This window comes from Rhinolophus sinicus, linkage group LG01 (genome assembly GCF_036562045.2).
Source record: "Rhinolophus sinicus isolate RSC01 linkage group LG01, ASM3656204v1, whole genome shotgun sequence".
Lineage (NCBI taxonomy): Eukaryota > Metazoa > Chordata > Mammalia > Chiroptera > Rhinolophidae > Rhinolophus > Rhinolophus sinicus.
Genome location: NC_133751.1, coordinates 203,060,467 through 203,077,147, shown reverse-complemented (window position 1 = coordinate 203,077,147; position 16,681 = coordinate 203,060,467). Strand labels below are relative to the sequence as shown.

General features: G+C 39.4%; 1 protein-coding gene across 3 annotated transcripts in view; it reads right to left on the bottom strand.

Moving 5' to 3' along the window:
* The window catches only part of DIS3L2 (DIS3 like 3'-5' exoribonuclease 2), a 296,388-nt gene that overhangs the window by 181,781 nt on the left and 97,926 nt on the right, over positions 1 to 16,681 (bottom strand). For all 3 annotated transcript variants that reach the window (XM_074314980.1, XM_074314986.1, XM_074314989.1), the window contains exon 6: positions 16,395 to 16,629. In XM_074314980.1, the coding sequence (XP_074171081.1) occupies positions 16,395 to 16,629 (235 nt within the window). The remainder of the gene's footprint in view (positions 1 to 16,394; positions 16,630 to 16,681) is intronic.

The following is a 16,681-nucleotide window of genomic DNA, read 5'->3' as shown; positions in this document are numbered from 1 at the left end:
TTCATTTGACACTTGTTGCCTCAAGAGGCAATAAGCTTCACAAAATGATTTGGAAAGGGCTCATAATAGAATGCTATGCTTTCTCCTTTTTAAGATCCTTTCCCTTCCATTATCTCACTTGGTTTATGCAAGAACCTACGAAGAAGTCAAGACAAGTATTTATTCTGAAGGTTTGTTTTACAAGTAAGGAATATGAAGCACTAAGAGGCAAGCATAACTGGCAAAGGCTCTTGTTCAGTACTTTGTTTTCCTACTAAGAGTGTTGCCACATTTTGTTGGATCTCCCTTTCCTGGTCGACATGCAAACAGGCTAGCCAGACAGGCAGGTCTGGATCCTGGCCCCTATGCACCAGGGTAGTGGGCCCAAAGAGCATTTGTATCTGGAATAGTAGGTGCAATGAGGCTGAGGTGTGCTGCAGAGTCAAGAGTGGAGCAGTCTAAACTGCAGAAGCTGGTCTCAAAGGGGCTTTGAAATAAGAAGGGTCACAATGAGCGTCAGAGCCAAAGTCAAGCCTACCGAGTTCGTACTTGATTGCTGCTTCTAGCTCAAGTGAGTCAGAGCTGAGGAGACTGGCCAAATGGGGCAGCTGATGGGGAGCAGAGATGAGACTTCATTGTGCAGCTGACCTGTCACTTGGGAGGCTATTGACAGGGTGTGCAGGGGTGGGAGGCTGGTCCCACTTAAAGGGATAACTCGGTCATTTCTTAGCTTTTTTTTTTTAAACTAATGTCAGGGACAATTTTCTACTATAAAAGGTTAGATAAGATCTGTCCTTAATGGTGGACATGCTATTCCCAGAGTAGGACAGCTGTCAGTTCCCTCTCCCCAGCTCTGTTTTTGTTTTGTTTTTTTCTAACAGGCTTAGTTGGAATCTTTAACAGCCTTTTGTAAATCTCAGCATTACTCTCTTCGCCAGGCAAAGATTTCCCTGACATGTCTCTGGGCAACTTGAACAACCTAGCTGGTAATTCTTAAGGAAGAACGGCCATAACTTAGAGTGATCCAAAGGGGAATCCAATGGCAGGGAGAGGAATCTGTAGGTAGCTACCTGTGCAGAGTGCCAATGAAAGGGTCTCTAGGAAAGCGGGGAAAAAAAAAAAAAGTAAATACATGAAACCTTAAGGAGGCAGATTACACACTTAAAATGACAAAACAGGCTTCACCGCTCAACTGAACAAACCTGGAATTTGCTGACCAAACGGATGAATCAGGAAGACCTACTTGACTGGGCCTTTCCTTCTTGGAGTCTGAAGACTAACTTCACAGCCAACAGCGCTCAGAATCCCAGGCAGACAGAAGTGGGAGGAAGACATCAACCGTCCCCATTTGCAGCTGATTCTATTTCCCAGTTCAATAAAAACCAAACTGGACTTTTCTCGCACAATCTATTCTTCCAAAGCAACGGTTAAATGCAAAAAAGAGAGGGGCCGTCCCTGAACAATGGTTGATTTTAAATAATCATAATAATTAGTCTTTTAAAATCAAAATCATCTTCAGTCATTTGAAAGGCATTCCTTCATTTCTTGAAAATACTCATCACTTTCTTCTGAGTTCTACACACTTTTTGTTACCTCTTATACAAGGCTCTCAAAATCATCAGAGCTACTACCCAGACCCCGTCCTTGCCCCTGCGTTTTCCTCTTCTACCAGCTCGCGCCTCGGTGCTATCAGACAATGACTATTTCAGGTCATTGCAGCCCCAAGCCACGGACTTGATGTCATCGATTTCCCAGAGCTTCACTTGACCACGTTCAGACCTATAACTCTCACCGTCCCTCCGTTGGGTCTTCACTTCTACTTCTAACCGCCTATTGGACGTTATGACCTGAATGTGCCCCGTGTTTAACTCAAATTCAACCTCTGACCAGAACCCGAACTCACAGTCCTTCTTACCCCGTGTCTTCTTTTTCTCATTTAAGAATGTCAGCACCTGTGCAGCTGCTAACCTAGATATCAGACTAATCTCATTCTTGAATGCTCCACTGCTTTAAGGCTCATAGCTGATCTGCCATCTCTGTCAAGTCTAGTTCCGAAATACCTTCCTCATCTATCAATTCCACATGCCAGCTGCCACTGCTCTGTCAGGTCTTCAAGAAGCTCTGGTCCTAACTAGGCCCATGTCATGCCCAATGCCTGCCCTCTTTCTAGCAACCCGTCTCCTCTCCTTAACAACTTTGGGTGACTGCCCACTCCCCAGATGTCTTAGCAGCCACAGAGAACTGAGCAAAACCTCACCTACTTTTCTAGCCTCACCATACGCCCCACCGTGCACCTGCATTGTAGGTATTACTCTACCTACCACCTACCTCTTGCCCCTGTTCATACCAAAAGTATTTTTCACCCTTCTGTACCTGGCAAACCCTACTCATCCTTCAAGGCCCAGAGAACAACTGTCTTTTTTTCTCTCCCTCTTCTCCCTCCTCCTTTCACCACCTCCCCCTTCCTCTCTGTATGGTTCTTCCCTCCCTTTGCAAACCTGTTCCTCTTCTGTGTGTGTGGTTACTAACAGCCTCTGTCCCCTAATGCCTGTCTCCAGTCCTCACTCCACGTGACACTTTAGCTTCACAGTCCTCAGCTGTGCAGAAAAACAATCTAACGGGTCACTGGGCCCCAATGCGCTGATGGTCCTTGGGTCAGGAGTCTGCGCACGGCTAACCAAGGCCCGGGGCAGGGGCAGATCGCATGTATCACTTTAACAAAGGCAATTCCCACTGACGGGGACTAAGGCAGGCAAGACCCAGACACATGCCTATTATTCTGTCTCCGCTCACAGACTAATCTTACCTCGAAGACAACCATCTAGATTTTACTTTTTCTTCCCCCTTTTTCCGCCTCCTCCCCGTCCCCACTCCGTTCAAGCCGTTGTTTCTCAATCTAGTTGTGTAGGACACAGCTCCCTGGTCCATGCTCATATTATGTGCCTTGCGCTCCCCGAGCTGAGGCAGTCGGTTGCCAGTCACCGTGGCAGCACACAGGGGCCCGTGGCAGCTCACGCCAACCTCTGGCTGCTCATGGCAGCCCAGCTCCAGGGAAAGCTGTTGTTCACAATCTTAGCTGAAGAGGGCGCAGCTCACTGGCCCATGTGGGAATCGAACCAGCGACCTTGGTGTTAGGAGAATGGCGCTCCAACCACCAGAGCTACCGGGCCAGCCCTAGATTTTTACTCTTTATTCATCTTTATTTTCCCAGAAAGTAGCATAATGTCTGGCATGTCATGCCCTCTGTATTCATTTGGATACTCTTAATTGAGGTGACAGAACATTCAACACAAACTGGCTTATATATCAAAGGTGACTCATTGGCTCATGCACTCAGAAGTCCAGAGGCAAGGCAGGCTTCAGGGTCACTTGATCCAGGACCCAGTAATGGCTAGAGGGGCCCAGATTTTTTCCTGGTTCTCCACTCTTCTATCCACAAAACTTAGCAAGTCATAGGCTAGCTGCCAGTAGCAATTAGGGATACTGTTTCCTGTTCAGATCCATCAGGAAACTACTTACACCCCAGCAGTCACCCAAATTAGACTGCATTAGGTCATGCGCCTATGGGAAGAGGAAATGGTATGAAGCTACAATGTCCAACAGAACAGTCACAAGCTATGTGTAGCTATTTAAAATAAAACTAACTAAAATGAAATACAATTAAAACTTCAGTGTCTCAGTCACACTAACCTCATTTCAAGTACTCAACAGCCACATGTGGCTAGTGGCTGAAGTACTGGACAGTACAAATTAGAACATTCCCATTGCGGCAGAAAGTTCTATCGGCATAAGGTAACGAAGTATACCAGGCAACTGACATAAGACAAACAAGACTCAGCTCAGCAATTGGGGTCAACGTTGCCCAAAGTACAAGGAATTGGGGAAGGAACAGATGTCCAGATGAAAATCTGGGTACATATGGGAAAGAGAAAGGGGGAAACAGACAGAAGGTGGGCAATGAACAATGTCCAACATATTCTTATAAAAAGATATTCAACCGATCTGGCATGATTTACTCTTCAAAAAATATGACCCATACGTAGAAATTGTCTGTTGTTATAAGTATAAGGTGTTTTTCTTTTACGAACTCACTAACTTCCTGCGGTACACTGGATAAGCCAAGTAATTTCTCTGAGCCTCAGCTTTCTCATCTGTAAAACAAAAGGGATGAACTAGATCAGTTGTTTCTGAACTTTTAATCACAGATTTTTTAATAGTACATTTTAAAACTTAATTTTTGCCCAATATCTCACACTTTGAAGTATTTTTAGCAACTTAACTGCATTGAAAATTAATTTTCTATCCTGTTTTGTTTTGTTTTTAATTGGAAACATGTAACTGTTCATTAGAGCTTCTGATCAGCACAAAAAGTCAATGTTACCACGGTGGGCTGGCATCATTTGAATCAAAAGTGAAATAAGTTGACTTTGCAGTTGTACTGAAAGCAAATTTACTATTTTCATTTCGTGTTATGCAATATATTTATAACTAACGTAAAGTGCTCCACTGCCAGTCCCTACGGGCAGACCATTACATGTCAAGAAGAATACATGATATTGTAGGGCCTGTGTAGGTTCAGAAAGATAATGGAACTTGTAAACAGTTATGACACTTGTCACTAGCATGGACCAGCCCAACCTGGAAAGTACCAGAAAGGGGAATGAGTGGATGGACTGGGAAGAAAGATTCCAAGCGTGACTGAAATCTAGAAAGCAAAGGAAAGAAAATAAGGAGAAAATGATACCATCACACCAAGATGTTGATCTTCCCTTTTCATTACGAGTAAGCCCAAGAAAAATGGATTATTAAATAACCCCGGGAGCCAAGTATAAAGTTAAAAGTGGACAGCAAGCAAGAGAATCAGGAGTGCCGTTCTGAAAAGGGTGCTGGAAGAGCCCCAGGGAGGGTGATTCCAGACACCTTCCAGTCTTCATTCACCTTCACCAAAGAGAAGGGCAGGCAAACCTAGTGACGAACATGCTAGAGGCCTGGGAGCTCCCGTTTCCAGATAACAGTGTGGATAATGTTCATTAGCATTTCCTTTTATTTACATTTCTGTTCCAATCGTTTTGTGTTAAAAGTGCTAGCAAGAAGGCTGACAGGCATGTCTATTCCTAGGTGCCTTATTTATTCTATAAAATAAACTACTTGTAATGTTAGAAAAATGTTCTGAAACCCAAGCCTCCTAGGTCTGCTGATACGTCAAAGAGAAATTAGGCAAGTAGGAAGAGTGACTCCATGATAAAAAAATCGGAAGAGGAGGAAGTGAAAAGGAGAAGTCAGAAAAAGAACTGGGCAAATTCCAGTTATATTTCAATAAAGATCAGATGTAATTATTATTTCATGATTTCTTATAATTCATCATGATTTTCTATCTCTGTCAACCCTTTTAATAATTATGAGTTTAATAAAAACAAAAACAAAAATCTTTTTAAAAAACCTCACATTCCTCAAACAGCTCAATATAGAATTACCATATGACCCAATAATGTTACTCCCAGGTACATGCCCGGATGAAGTGAAAACGGAGCCAGATATACGCACACCGCTATTCATTTCAGCACTATTCACTGCTCAGTGTCAACGGTGGAAACATCTTGTGTCCATCAACATGGATGGAGCAACCAAATGTGGTACATACAACATAACGGAGTACTATTCAGCTATAAAAAAGAATGATATTCTGGTACATCCTACAACATGAAAGAACCTTGAAAACATTATGCTAAATGAAATAAGCCAACCACAAAAGAAGAAATATTGCATGATTCCACTTACACGAAATAATCGAGAATAGACAAATTTACAGAGAGGAAGTAGATTAGCGATTATCAGGGCTTGGGGTAGGTGAAAAGAAGAGTTACCGCTTAATGGTTAAAGAGGTTTTTTTTAAGGTGATGACAAAAGTTTTGCAATAGACTGTAGTAACAGTTGCACATCATGAATGTAATTAATGTAACTGAACTGTATGCTTAAAAATGATTAAAATGACAAAATTTATGCTATACCAAGGGTGCCAAAAAAGTACACATTTTAAGAGATGTTATCTATGTATTACTTTCCAAAATTGAATTGAATTACAGTAGCAATGTGTAATTTGCTCAAAAGATGGCGTTAATCAAATGAATGGTAGCGTCATTCATTGCATTACAATTTTAATACAGTTTTCTCCTTTCTTAAAATGTGTATACATTTTTTTGGCACTCTCTGTATATATTATACCACACACACAGTTTTCTGAACTCATAAGAGTTAATTACTGTTTGTTACAGAGCCTCAGGGCAGGGGACAGTTTGATAAACAATGTTTATTGCTTTCATGGAGGAGAACCCAGGGGCAGAAGAGGACAGGCTGGTCTCTGTCCTCTGACAGTCCCTTAAAGCAACTCTTAGAATAGACGAGTTCTTCAAGGAACTGACTAGATGCCAATGACTCTTTTTAACCCTTTTGCGACAATGGTCGAATATAGCCGAATGAATATGTCCATCTGCTGACTGCGGCTGGAAACTTCCAGAAAGGAAGTTTAGGAAAGCAGATATACATTTTTCTATATTTTTGTGTTTTTCAAGAATGAATAACAAGAAATTTTTGTACATAAAAATAATGTAATTTATATCCAAAGCAACTCAAATTGTTATTATTAAATGCATAAAACAGTCAAAACATCAACTTTATGTTTTGTGGATTTCTGACACATTTTGAAAAAATACCTTGAAATCAATTAATGCAGCAAAAAAGTTTAAAATATATTTGCACTCAAACTTCTATGAACTTCAACTTGCATTTGCAACTATACATGATCCCTTCACACTTAATATGTCTGAAAGAAAGTCTTTAGTAATGAAAGATAAAAATGGAAATTATTTATCATACAATAAATAAAAAGAGCAAAAACAAATTTCTATTAAAAAATTAAGCAGGTCACTAGCTAGTGTAATAAAAAATGAGGGGAAAATGGAAAGGGGTTTTGATCACAGATGCAGAGGAAATTAAACAACTGAAAAGATTGATACAACTCCATTTGAATATATTAGAATGTGGTTCAAATGTATGATTTTCCTGGAAAATGTAAATTATCAAGATTATTGTAGAGAGAAAAAAGCCCTACAGAAATCAATAATCACTAGAGATGGAGAAAGATGCCAGCTAAGGAAAGCCTTAACCCATGTTTCCAGTACGAGTTTTTTAAATGCTTCAATCATTGAGAACAGTTGATCATTCTCAACGCTACTTTAACTGCTCCAAAGCACTGAGAAAAAGAAAGGCTTCCCAATTCTTCTTCCAAAATTAATAGAACCTGATACCAAAACACAACAAAGACAGCAGAATAAAAATAAACTGCAGACCAATCTCACATTTTGTATTATAAATACAAAAATCCTAAATAAGTTATTAGCAAACAGAACTGAGTTACATATTAAAACATGCTATATACCATGACCAAACGAGGGTCATGGTTGTATAAGGGATGCAAGAATTATTCACTGTTATATGTCATCATGTAAACAAGCCAAAGGGAAATACAGTATCTTGAAAGAAGCTCAAAAGGTGCTTGAAAAAAAAATTCAATATCCAGTCCTAATAGGAACTTTTAGTAAAAAAGAAAGAGGAGACTTGGTTAACTTGGTCTGAAGCCAACAACCAGCATTGTGCTTGCGAGTTTAATACTAGAAGCATTCCCATTAAAGTCCGGAAGAAGGCAATCACCACTATTATGTAATACAGTTCAATGGCCAATGAAATGAGGTAATAAGAAGCACAAAATAAGAAAGGAAGGGGCAGAATTATTATTTGCAGATAAGTTTATACCTAGAAAATCAAAATAACCAACTAAAAATTACTAGAAATAATAAGAGCACTCATTAAGGTATCTAAGTTAAAAAAAATACACAAAACCAACCGCAATAGTTTTCGTATATATATCAACAATTACCTGTGGAAAATGCTAGAAAAAAATTTCCTTTCAAATTAATACCAGAAACACAAAGTACTCAAGTTTTTTCTAATAAGAAATGTGCAAGACAATGCTATATATAAGCTATTAAACATAGTACAAGGTTCTAAGAGTCTGTAAGTCACAAAGTGTGTAGGTTTCATAAATGAAGATACACATAGATCAGGCTATAGCCAGAACAGCAAAATAGGGCACAAACAGTCCTCCAAAAGATCCCACAATTGACCAAAAGAATCGAGGCAATAGATTTTAGCCTGAATGACTACAATTAGCATTCCACAGGCAAAACCCATCGTATAGCCATTTAAAACTACGAAACCTAAGGAGTGTTTAATGTCCTAACAGTAAAGAATAATTAAAACATGCACTAAGATCCTGTTGAGCATCAACTATCAATTCCAGCAGCCATGCCAGTGGTTCTCCGAGTGTGGTTTGGGACCCTGTCAGCATCCACAGGTGAAGACTCTTCGTAGTCATACTAAGACATTATCTCTTCTTTTCACTCTCATTCTCTTGTGGGTGTAGAGATCAGCAAACTAAACTTGCCAGCAAGCCAAATCCAGCCATGTCCGTTCATTTACATGTTCCTACAGCTGCCTTTAGGCTACAACAGAGTTGAGTAGTTGTGACAGAAAAGTCTGTCACCTGCGCGGCTCACAACCAAGGAAATATTTACTATCTGGCCCTTTAAAAGATACCTTTGCTAAGCCCTGCTCTAACAACTACTGGCATGTGTGCTTATGTACTCTTGTGTTTCTTAGAGTTTTCTGAGATAATAAAGTATAAACAAGTTCAGTTTAGAGATGAATTCCCTTTTTTCCTCAATATTTCAACTGTAGTTACATCTACTACAATCTCATTAACCTCATTAGTGCCCAAGAAATCATTATTTTACAATCTGAAGTTTTTCTTAAATGTACACAGAAATACAACTAGAAGTATACTTATTTTGCAACAATATTTTAAAAGGTTTTGTAGTTTTAATTTTAAATACAGAAATACTGATAGATGTAACCTACATATACAAAAGCACTTTGGGTTCTTCAATAACTTTTTAGAGTGTAGAGGTGAATAAGGACATTCTTCTAAATATCTTTCATATCATTATCATAACTAAGAAAATTCACAGTAATTCCAAAAAGTCATCTAATATACAGTCTAAATTTAAATTTCCCCAATTATTGTTACTGTATTTTCTCCCCAATCCACGATCTAATCAAGGCTCACATATTATTTTTGGTTACATTTCTTTTGGTCCCTCTTCCTCTAGATCATTTCCCCTTGTTTTTTGTTCTTCATGACAACGGCCTTTTTTGAACAGTACAGGCTGGTTGTCTCATGGATTATCCCACCTACCAGATCCACCCTATTATTTCTCCCATGGTGTCACTTAACTTGCTCCAGGATGCCCTACATTTCCAGTATACTAGCAGTTAGGGCTAGAGGCTTGATTCAAGTGAAACATTTTTGGCAGGAATACTTCACAGGATGTGTCGTGTAATAAGGCATCCCATCAGAAGGCACAAAATGTCAGGCTGTCCTGTCCCACTGTTAGTGACGCTAAGCTTAACCAGTTGGTTAAAGCAGTGCCCACCAAATGGGTCCACTATCGAAGGGCGTTTCGCCCAGTGTAAGTAAGTAGTGCGTCAACGGTGGCATGACACTTGGAGTCCATGTGAATGTCTTAGTCTCCAACAACCTTTCACCTATTGCTGATCCTTGACTGAATCGATTATTACACTGAAGGTTGGCCTGCCTTGAAATGTTGAACCTGTGCTCTGTACACTGCTACTTACGAGGAGAGATACAGTATAACTGTTAAGAGGGAGAGTCTAGGACTGTTCGATTCTGGCTACACAGTAGAATCCTTGAATTTCTGGAGAGCTTTTAAAAATACCAGATCAACTAGAATCAGAATGCCTGGGGTGGTATCTAGGCATTGATATTTCTTAAAAAGCTACCAGGGATTCTAAAGTGTACTTACCAACTATGTAGCTTTTCTGTGCTTCGGGAATAAAAACTACAAGTATCTCTGAAATAGGTATCATTAAATTCCTGAAATATATAATATGTTTTAAGGGTTAAATAATTACACATAAGGAGGATCAATTATAAAGTACTTAGAACCTAGCATATAGTAAATGCTCAATAAATATCAGTGATTTTTTTATGTATAAATACATATATGGGTATGCATATACACAAAAATATATCTAGCTATATCCTACTATACACGTATGTACGTAACAATACAACTTCAAAATATATCAAGCCACAGTTGACAAGACTGCAGGATAAATAAATCAAAATTTATAGACATGTATTTTTAAACATATCTCTCAGAAACTGACAGATTAAGTACATAAAATAATAGTTTATGAAGAAAACAATATAATTATGTATTACGTTTTTGGGATATATATATATATATATATATATATATATATATATATATCTTTCTTAGCATACATGAATATCTAGAAATAAAGGCCATGTAATAGACTACAAAAGAAGTTTCAATAAATTATAAAGAACTAACAACATAACAGACTGTTTTCTAACCACAATACAAAAAAATTAAATAGTGACATCAAAAGAATAGCAAAAAAAACCCTAGAAATTAAATAGCCTTAATAAATAACCAATCCAGTTACAGAAGAAATCATAAAGAAAATTAAATATTTAGACCTAATAATAAAAATACTGCAAGTCAAAATCTGTGGAATACAGCTAAAAAGGAGGGAAATTTAAAGGAAAATTTATAATTTTGAAAACATTTTAAAAGAAACAAAAAGATTAAAAATAATAACCTAAAAAAAAAAATAAGCTAAATACTCAACTCAAGAAGTTGGGAAAAGGGCAAAAAAGTGAACCCCCAAAATAAGGAATAAAGATAAGAGAAAATATCAATGATATACACATCTACCATAAAAAGAAAAATCACAACTAAAAAGCACATTCCTTAAAAAGATTAATAAGATATGTATCTGTCAAGCAAGAGTTTTCAAGAAAATAGAGAAGATTCAAAAAATCAAAATACATAATGAAAGGGAGGCAAAAGTACAAAAGGGAGGCATAAGGAGATTTTTTTTAATAATTAAAGAATATTAAAGAGTATTAGTAATATCTATATGCTAATACATTTGAGTGGATAAATTCCCATTAAGTTATGCCAAAATTGGCACAGAAAGAGAGAACTTGAACAGATCAATTAGTATGAAAGAGATTAAAAGAGCAAAGATCTTGCCCCCTGAAAAACAGCAGGTGCAGGCAATTTTACAATGAATTTTACCAAATTTTAAGGAACAGTTAATTCCTGTCTTATACAAGCTGTTCCGGAAAAATAGGAAACAGTCAAAAATTTACCAGGACATTTCATGAAGCTGATATAATCCTGATTCTAAAAAATCAGATAATGCCAAGAAAATGATAGGTCCATTTAACATCACACAAAAATCCTATCCTAACCATTATCTAAGTAAATCCAATAGTGTATTTTAAAAATAATAAAACATGGGGATTAAGTAGGATTTATCCTAGGAATTCAAGGATGGTTCGACATCAGAAAGAGATTTAGAGGAGAGAAACCAGATGATAATCTCAATCAATAAAGAATCAGCATCATAAAATTCAGCAAAAGGCAAAACTGTGGAATTAATAATAAGATTACATGGCAGAATATCTATGTGACCTAGAAACAGGGAAAAACTTAAAAACCCATAAAGTATATGATTACGTTCATCACATTAAGGATTTTTGGTCAATGAAAGATATCACAAAGTTAATAGACAAATGACTAAATGGCAGAATGGAAGGAGAGATTTGTAATGCTTAAAACGGGAAAGAGATTGTTAATAGAGAACAGATGAGAAATTTCCACAAATCAACAACAGAGCAGTAACCCTGATAGAACAATAGGAAAATGATATGAAAAGGCAATTAACAGAACTTAATCTTGATGACAAAAAGTGACAAAGCTGAATAATCCTAACTGTTGGTAGGAATGAGAAAGAAGATACAAGAAGCCTCAAGCTTTGCTAGTACAAATGCAGACTGGCTAATCATTCTGGCTTGGGTCAAAGCCTCAGTTACTAAAGAAATACACTTCTCTGCCTTGCTAATCCTCTGTGCATATATTTCTTTTGGGAATTTCACAGGGGAAAATGGCTGGTCTAGCACAGGATTTGGGTCTTAAGACATTGTAGACCCTGACCATCCAGCTCTCCCTGAATCACACCTGATATGACTGCACTGTCTGCTCAGTCCAACAGACAGGGAAGCAAAAATTCCCACTGTATCCTTCTAACATAGGTGTAGACAAGGGTTTACATTTTCTATGAGATTTTTACAACATTGGCACAAAAATATTGTCCCAAAATTGTGGTTGACGAGAAATTGCTACATATATAATTTTTAATGTAACTTCTGAAGCAAACATGACTGTATTCTAGTTGTATAACCATCATTATTCACAGTGGAGAGCTAGGAAACAAAAAGGACAGGGAAGATTTGATCTCAGAATCTGGAAACGTTAGCAATAAAAGAATGAAGAAATTTGTCTGCAAGAAAGAAAGACGGGTTTCCTGCCAGTTAGTAGAAAGGGTCCTGGAATTACAGTAACCCCAAAGTATCACGGGAGAATAGTATATGGGTTTGCTTGTTCGGCCAAAGGGAAATACAGTTATTTTTATCCAAGGAAAGAGAACGTAAACCCAGCCAGGCTTGTCACTGGAAGGAGATGAAACTTACGTGAGAAAAGGGGGCTCTTCCTGACTCCTGCAGTCAGTTGTGGATCAATTCAAACCTCAGAAGGGATCAAGGATTCCATGCGGATTCTCCCTTCTGGAAAGAGCTGAAGGTGACCAGAGGCCAGAAAAGTGAAAGGGTCACCGACTCTACATTCAAACCCATGTTGAGCCATCAGCGTACTGGTAGAGGCTTGTCTCCAGACCAGAAAACTGAACCAGGTCTCTGGCAGACCCTGCTCGGATAGAGAACAGGAAACATACACCACAACCTGATTAGGTCACGATCACCAAGGTCCAGAGGCCACACTGTTCTTAACATTCCGATGATGAAAGACACAGCTACTGTATCACTTGGCCATCACAATTTCTAGATTTCTATCCTTCGGAGGTTGCTAACCAGGCAACTGTCACTCACACATTTGGTAGCGAAGAAAATGTATTGGGGTTGTCAGATGGCAGATTCCCGTGCTGACAAAAGCACTACTGCCTGGAAAGTGGTAAAAGCTCAGCCTTGAGAGGCTGTGGGGCTGGACCCACAGAAGGGGCCCAGGTCTTTGGCCCTGTCTCTCAGGGGGACTAAGCATGAGGCAGATCCTGCTGTCTTCCTAGGAGGAATGATTGTGTAGGTCTGAGATGCACGGAGAAACTTTTCTCTTAATGCAAAGACAGACACTTGCAGGCTATCTGCTCATTTACCAGAGAAACTGGCAGTTATCTTAGAGATTTGCTTCCTGGGGAAATAGGGATCTAGAATGCATACACATGCAATAGGTAACATTTGCTTTGAGTAAAGAAACATTGTAAAACAAAAGTAAACAAATAAAAAACACTGTTTAGAACACAAGTATGAACCAGGATAAATAAACCATTTGCAATTATAACACAAAGCAAAGAACCTTTCTAGAAGTCTAAGGAAAAGTTTATAATGTTCTTAAGGTTATGGTTTGTTTCAATAACAAATTTCAAAACCTTAAATGGTGCAAAAAGTACTAACATCTTAACTGTAACCAGATTTTATATTATCCAGACAAGAGAAGCTGGTTAAAATATCCTAAGAAACACCATGATTTTTAAAAGAGCAAATTGCAATTTTCCTAAATATCAAGAGGGCAAGAAATGAGAAACAGCCATGTGGTTTCACAAACTCTCTATTTAGAGGCTAGCAGGAAAGAGAAATTTGTACCAGATACTGAGGGAAGGATTACGGCTGTTCCCTCAGTCAGGGCTAGTAAGGAAGCAATATAAGTAACAGTAGGCTAGGAAGACTGTAAAAAGAGGAAAGAAAAAACATACATAAGAAGAGGAAAGAAAAAACAGCGGACCTCTAAAGCACTCGATGATATTTTTTTGTAAGAGAGAAGGAGGAGAATTACAATAGAGGACAAATCAAGAGCACGTCTGGCATCAGAATTTCCCACGAAAGGGCAGAGTGAATTATGAGTGTCCAGCCCGGGCCTCAATTTTGCCATCACTTCCCTGCATCCGCACTTCCTTGCCCTTGAACTGGTACCAACTACTACTGAGAAGTCAAGGCATCTTATCCCCTCACCTCGGAGCCCCGGGGAAAAGGGCTGCTGAGGTCTGCAAGTCCAATCACCAGACCTTCATTTCCACGAAGTAGTTTTGGGCCAAACAGTCCATTTTAAGGGCTCCTTTGCCTGGCTTCATCCTGCGAGTATCTCTCTCCCTTGGTGATCTTAATGATGAAGGATCTGGCTAGTTAAGGTCCTGGTTATTTCCCATCTCATAGAAAAGACATGACTCATGCCTGACGCCATTATGCTAATACCCACGCACTCTCAGAAAAGGATCACGGTATCCAACTATTTGTAAAGGAAGAAAAAAGAAACATCAGAAGAATGACTTTTCAAGGAATAACATCCCAATGCAACTGGCTGGGACACAGTGAAACTACTCCTAGTTATCTAAGCAGGCCGTAGAACACAGAAAGAACCTGGTGCCTTCAGGTGACCACCTCTGGTGGGGCACTGAGGAAACCGTAGCCTCTTCGTTCAAAACGAGGTTCAAAGTTGGAAGGTCCGTCTGAATGAGTAGAACTTAACACCAGAAAGCGACTGTGCCTTCAGAAAATGTTCGCTGCCCCCGGGCACTGCTTGGGCAGCTGTGGAGAAACAGGGTGCACCCTAAGCAGTCACTGCCAGCAATCACCTCCTGCTTTATCCAGGGTCAAGGAGGTGTGCTCGCCAGTCCTCCCCCAGGGAATCTGCTGAGTCTCCTCCTTTAGCAACCTTCTGGCATTTCTTCTCGCCTTTCATGGGGACTGTGCCAGAAACTTCTTCCTGATAAAAAACTCATACGCTAGTCGGCTTAGCCAGGTCAACCTTTTCCATTTCACAATACGCATAAAACTCAATTTGGCTGGAAAATAAACTCCCTGCATTTATAACCTCTTAGCAATCTATCCACTGAAATATGTCAACTTTCACTGCCCTTTCCCCTCAGTTACTCAGAGTGTGGTCAGGCAGAGCCCTCGGTCACAGCTCCTCACCACGTGTTTGCACCTGCTGTCTTCTGCACTCAGAGGACGCATTTTCCCTGCTTTTGGTCAGGGGAAAGACGACGCTTTCTTAAAGGCTTAAAATCAAAACACTTTATAAATGTGGACAAAAAAGGGGCCACATACTAAACCTGACAAGCTCAGGGGAGGCCTGCATGGCAAACCCAGAAATCAAACTAACCACACAGGGTGGTCTGAATGTAAAACTTCTAACTAAGAGTGGGTCATGGCAGGTGGTCACATCCTAGTAAGCTACTGAGCTTCCTTGACAAAGATCAATCTTTAACTTTGAAATTGTCTGTTGTCTTTCTGCATCTAAAATAACATATCTTTGAAATGTCGGAGTAAACTTCTTTTCCAGACCCCTCAAAGGCACAACTGCGGGCACCACAGCACGAGACCAGAGAACCCCTCATAGTTATCCTGTTCCCTGAATACCATCTCTGTGTGTTGTGTTAATTATTAATGATCCTGTACACGCCCATGAAAAAGAAGTGTGTGTCTCTCTGTTTTACTTTTTATCCAATGCCAGAAATTTCCCCCACCCCCTTCATCTACCACCAACAGATTTCATATAACCCTCCTTTGATTCTAATGTGTAAAATAAGCTGCAAAATTGTCATTTTCCAGACCATTTTCTTAATCCATTGAGATTTTGCTTCCCAGCAATTGTCAGTTTGGCTCAAATAAACTCATATAAGACTTTTTGTTGGGCTACATATTTTTCTGTCGACATAAAGATGAATTACTTATCAAATTTAAGATGATCCATTCCCACCACCAATGACATAAACACTTTTAAAATGTACTGAGTTAAAGAAAAGGCCAAGGTACAATGAAGTGCTTTTTGTGTAAGGATTTTAAAGATTGGTTTAATTCTGCTCATATCACCCACAGGGTGGGACTGGGCTCATCACAGGAAATTTCAGGTTAGCTAACAACACGACTCAAAACCTACCAGGAAATGGCAACGGCAACCATTGGCCACATAAACCACCAGTGGCACTGCAGCCCCCCTCATAACCAGCAGCTGGAAGGCTGTCAAAGACCCCCCTTTCCGAAACATTGCCACAGGTCAGAAATCGGGAAGATGCCAAATGGATTGTGGGATTAATTCTGGAGCACAGAGAGAATTCCAATTCTTAAAACTATCAGCTTACTAAAATCAAGTGTCAGGCAGCAGTCTAGTACTCACCTTTTTCATGAACACAAACTGAGAGTTTCTTAACACCATCAACCAGAACATTTTGTGTGCTGCCATGTCCATTTTCTGCATCGCTGTCATCAAACTGGGCCTCTATAATGACATCAGGACTGTCATTACAGCCTTTCAGGGACGGCTGCAGGACATGGCTTCCACACAGCTCCTCGGGGGGGTCTGATTCATAGGCACCTTCTGTTTCTTTGTCACCACTCTCGGGTTTAATTACCTGAAGAAAACACAAAAGTTCTGCTAAATCACTGGAGGAAAGAAAGAGAAAG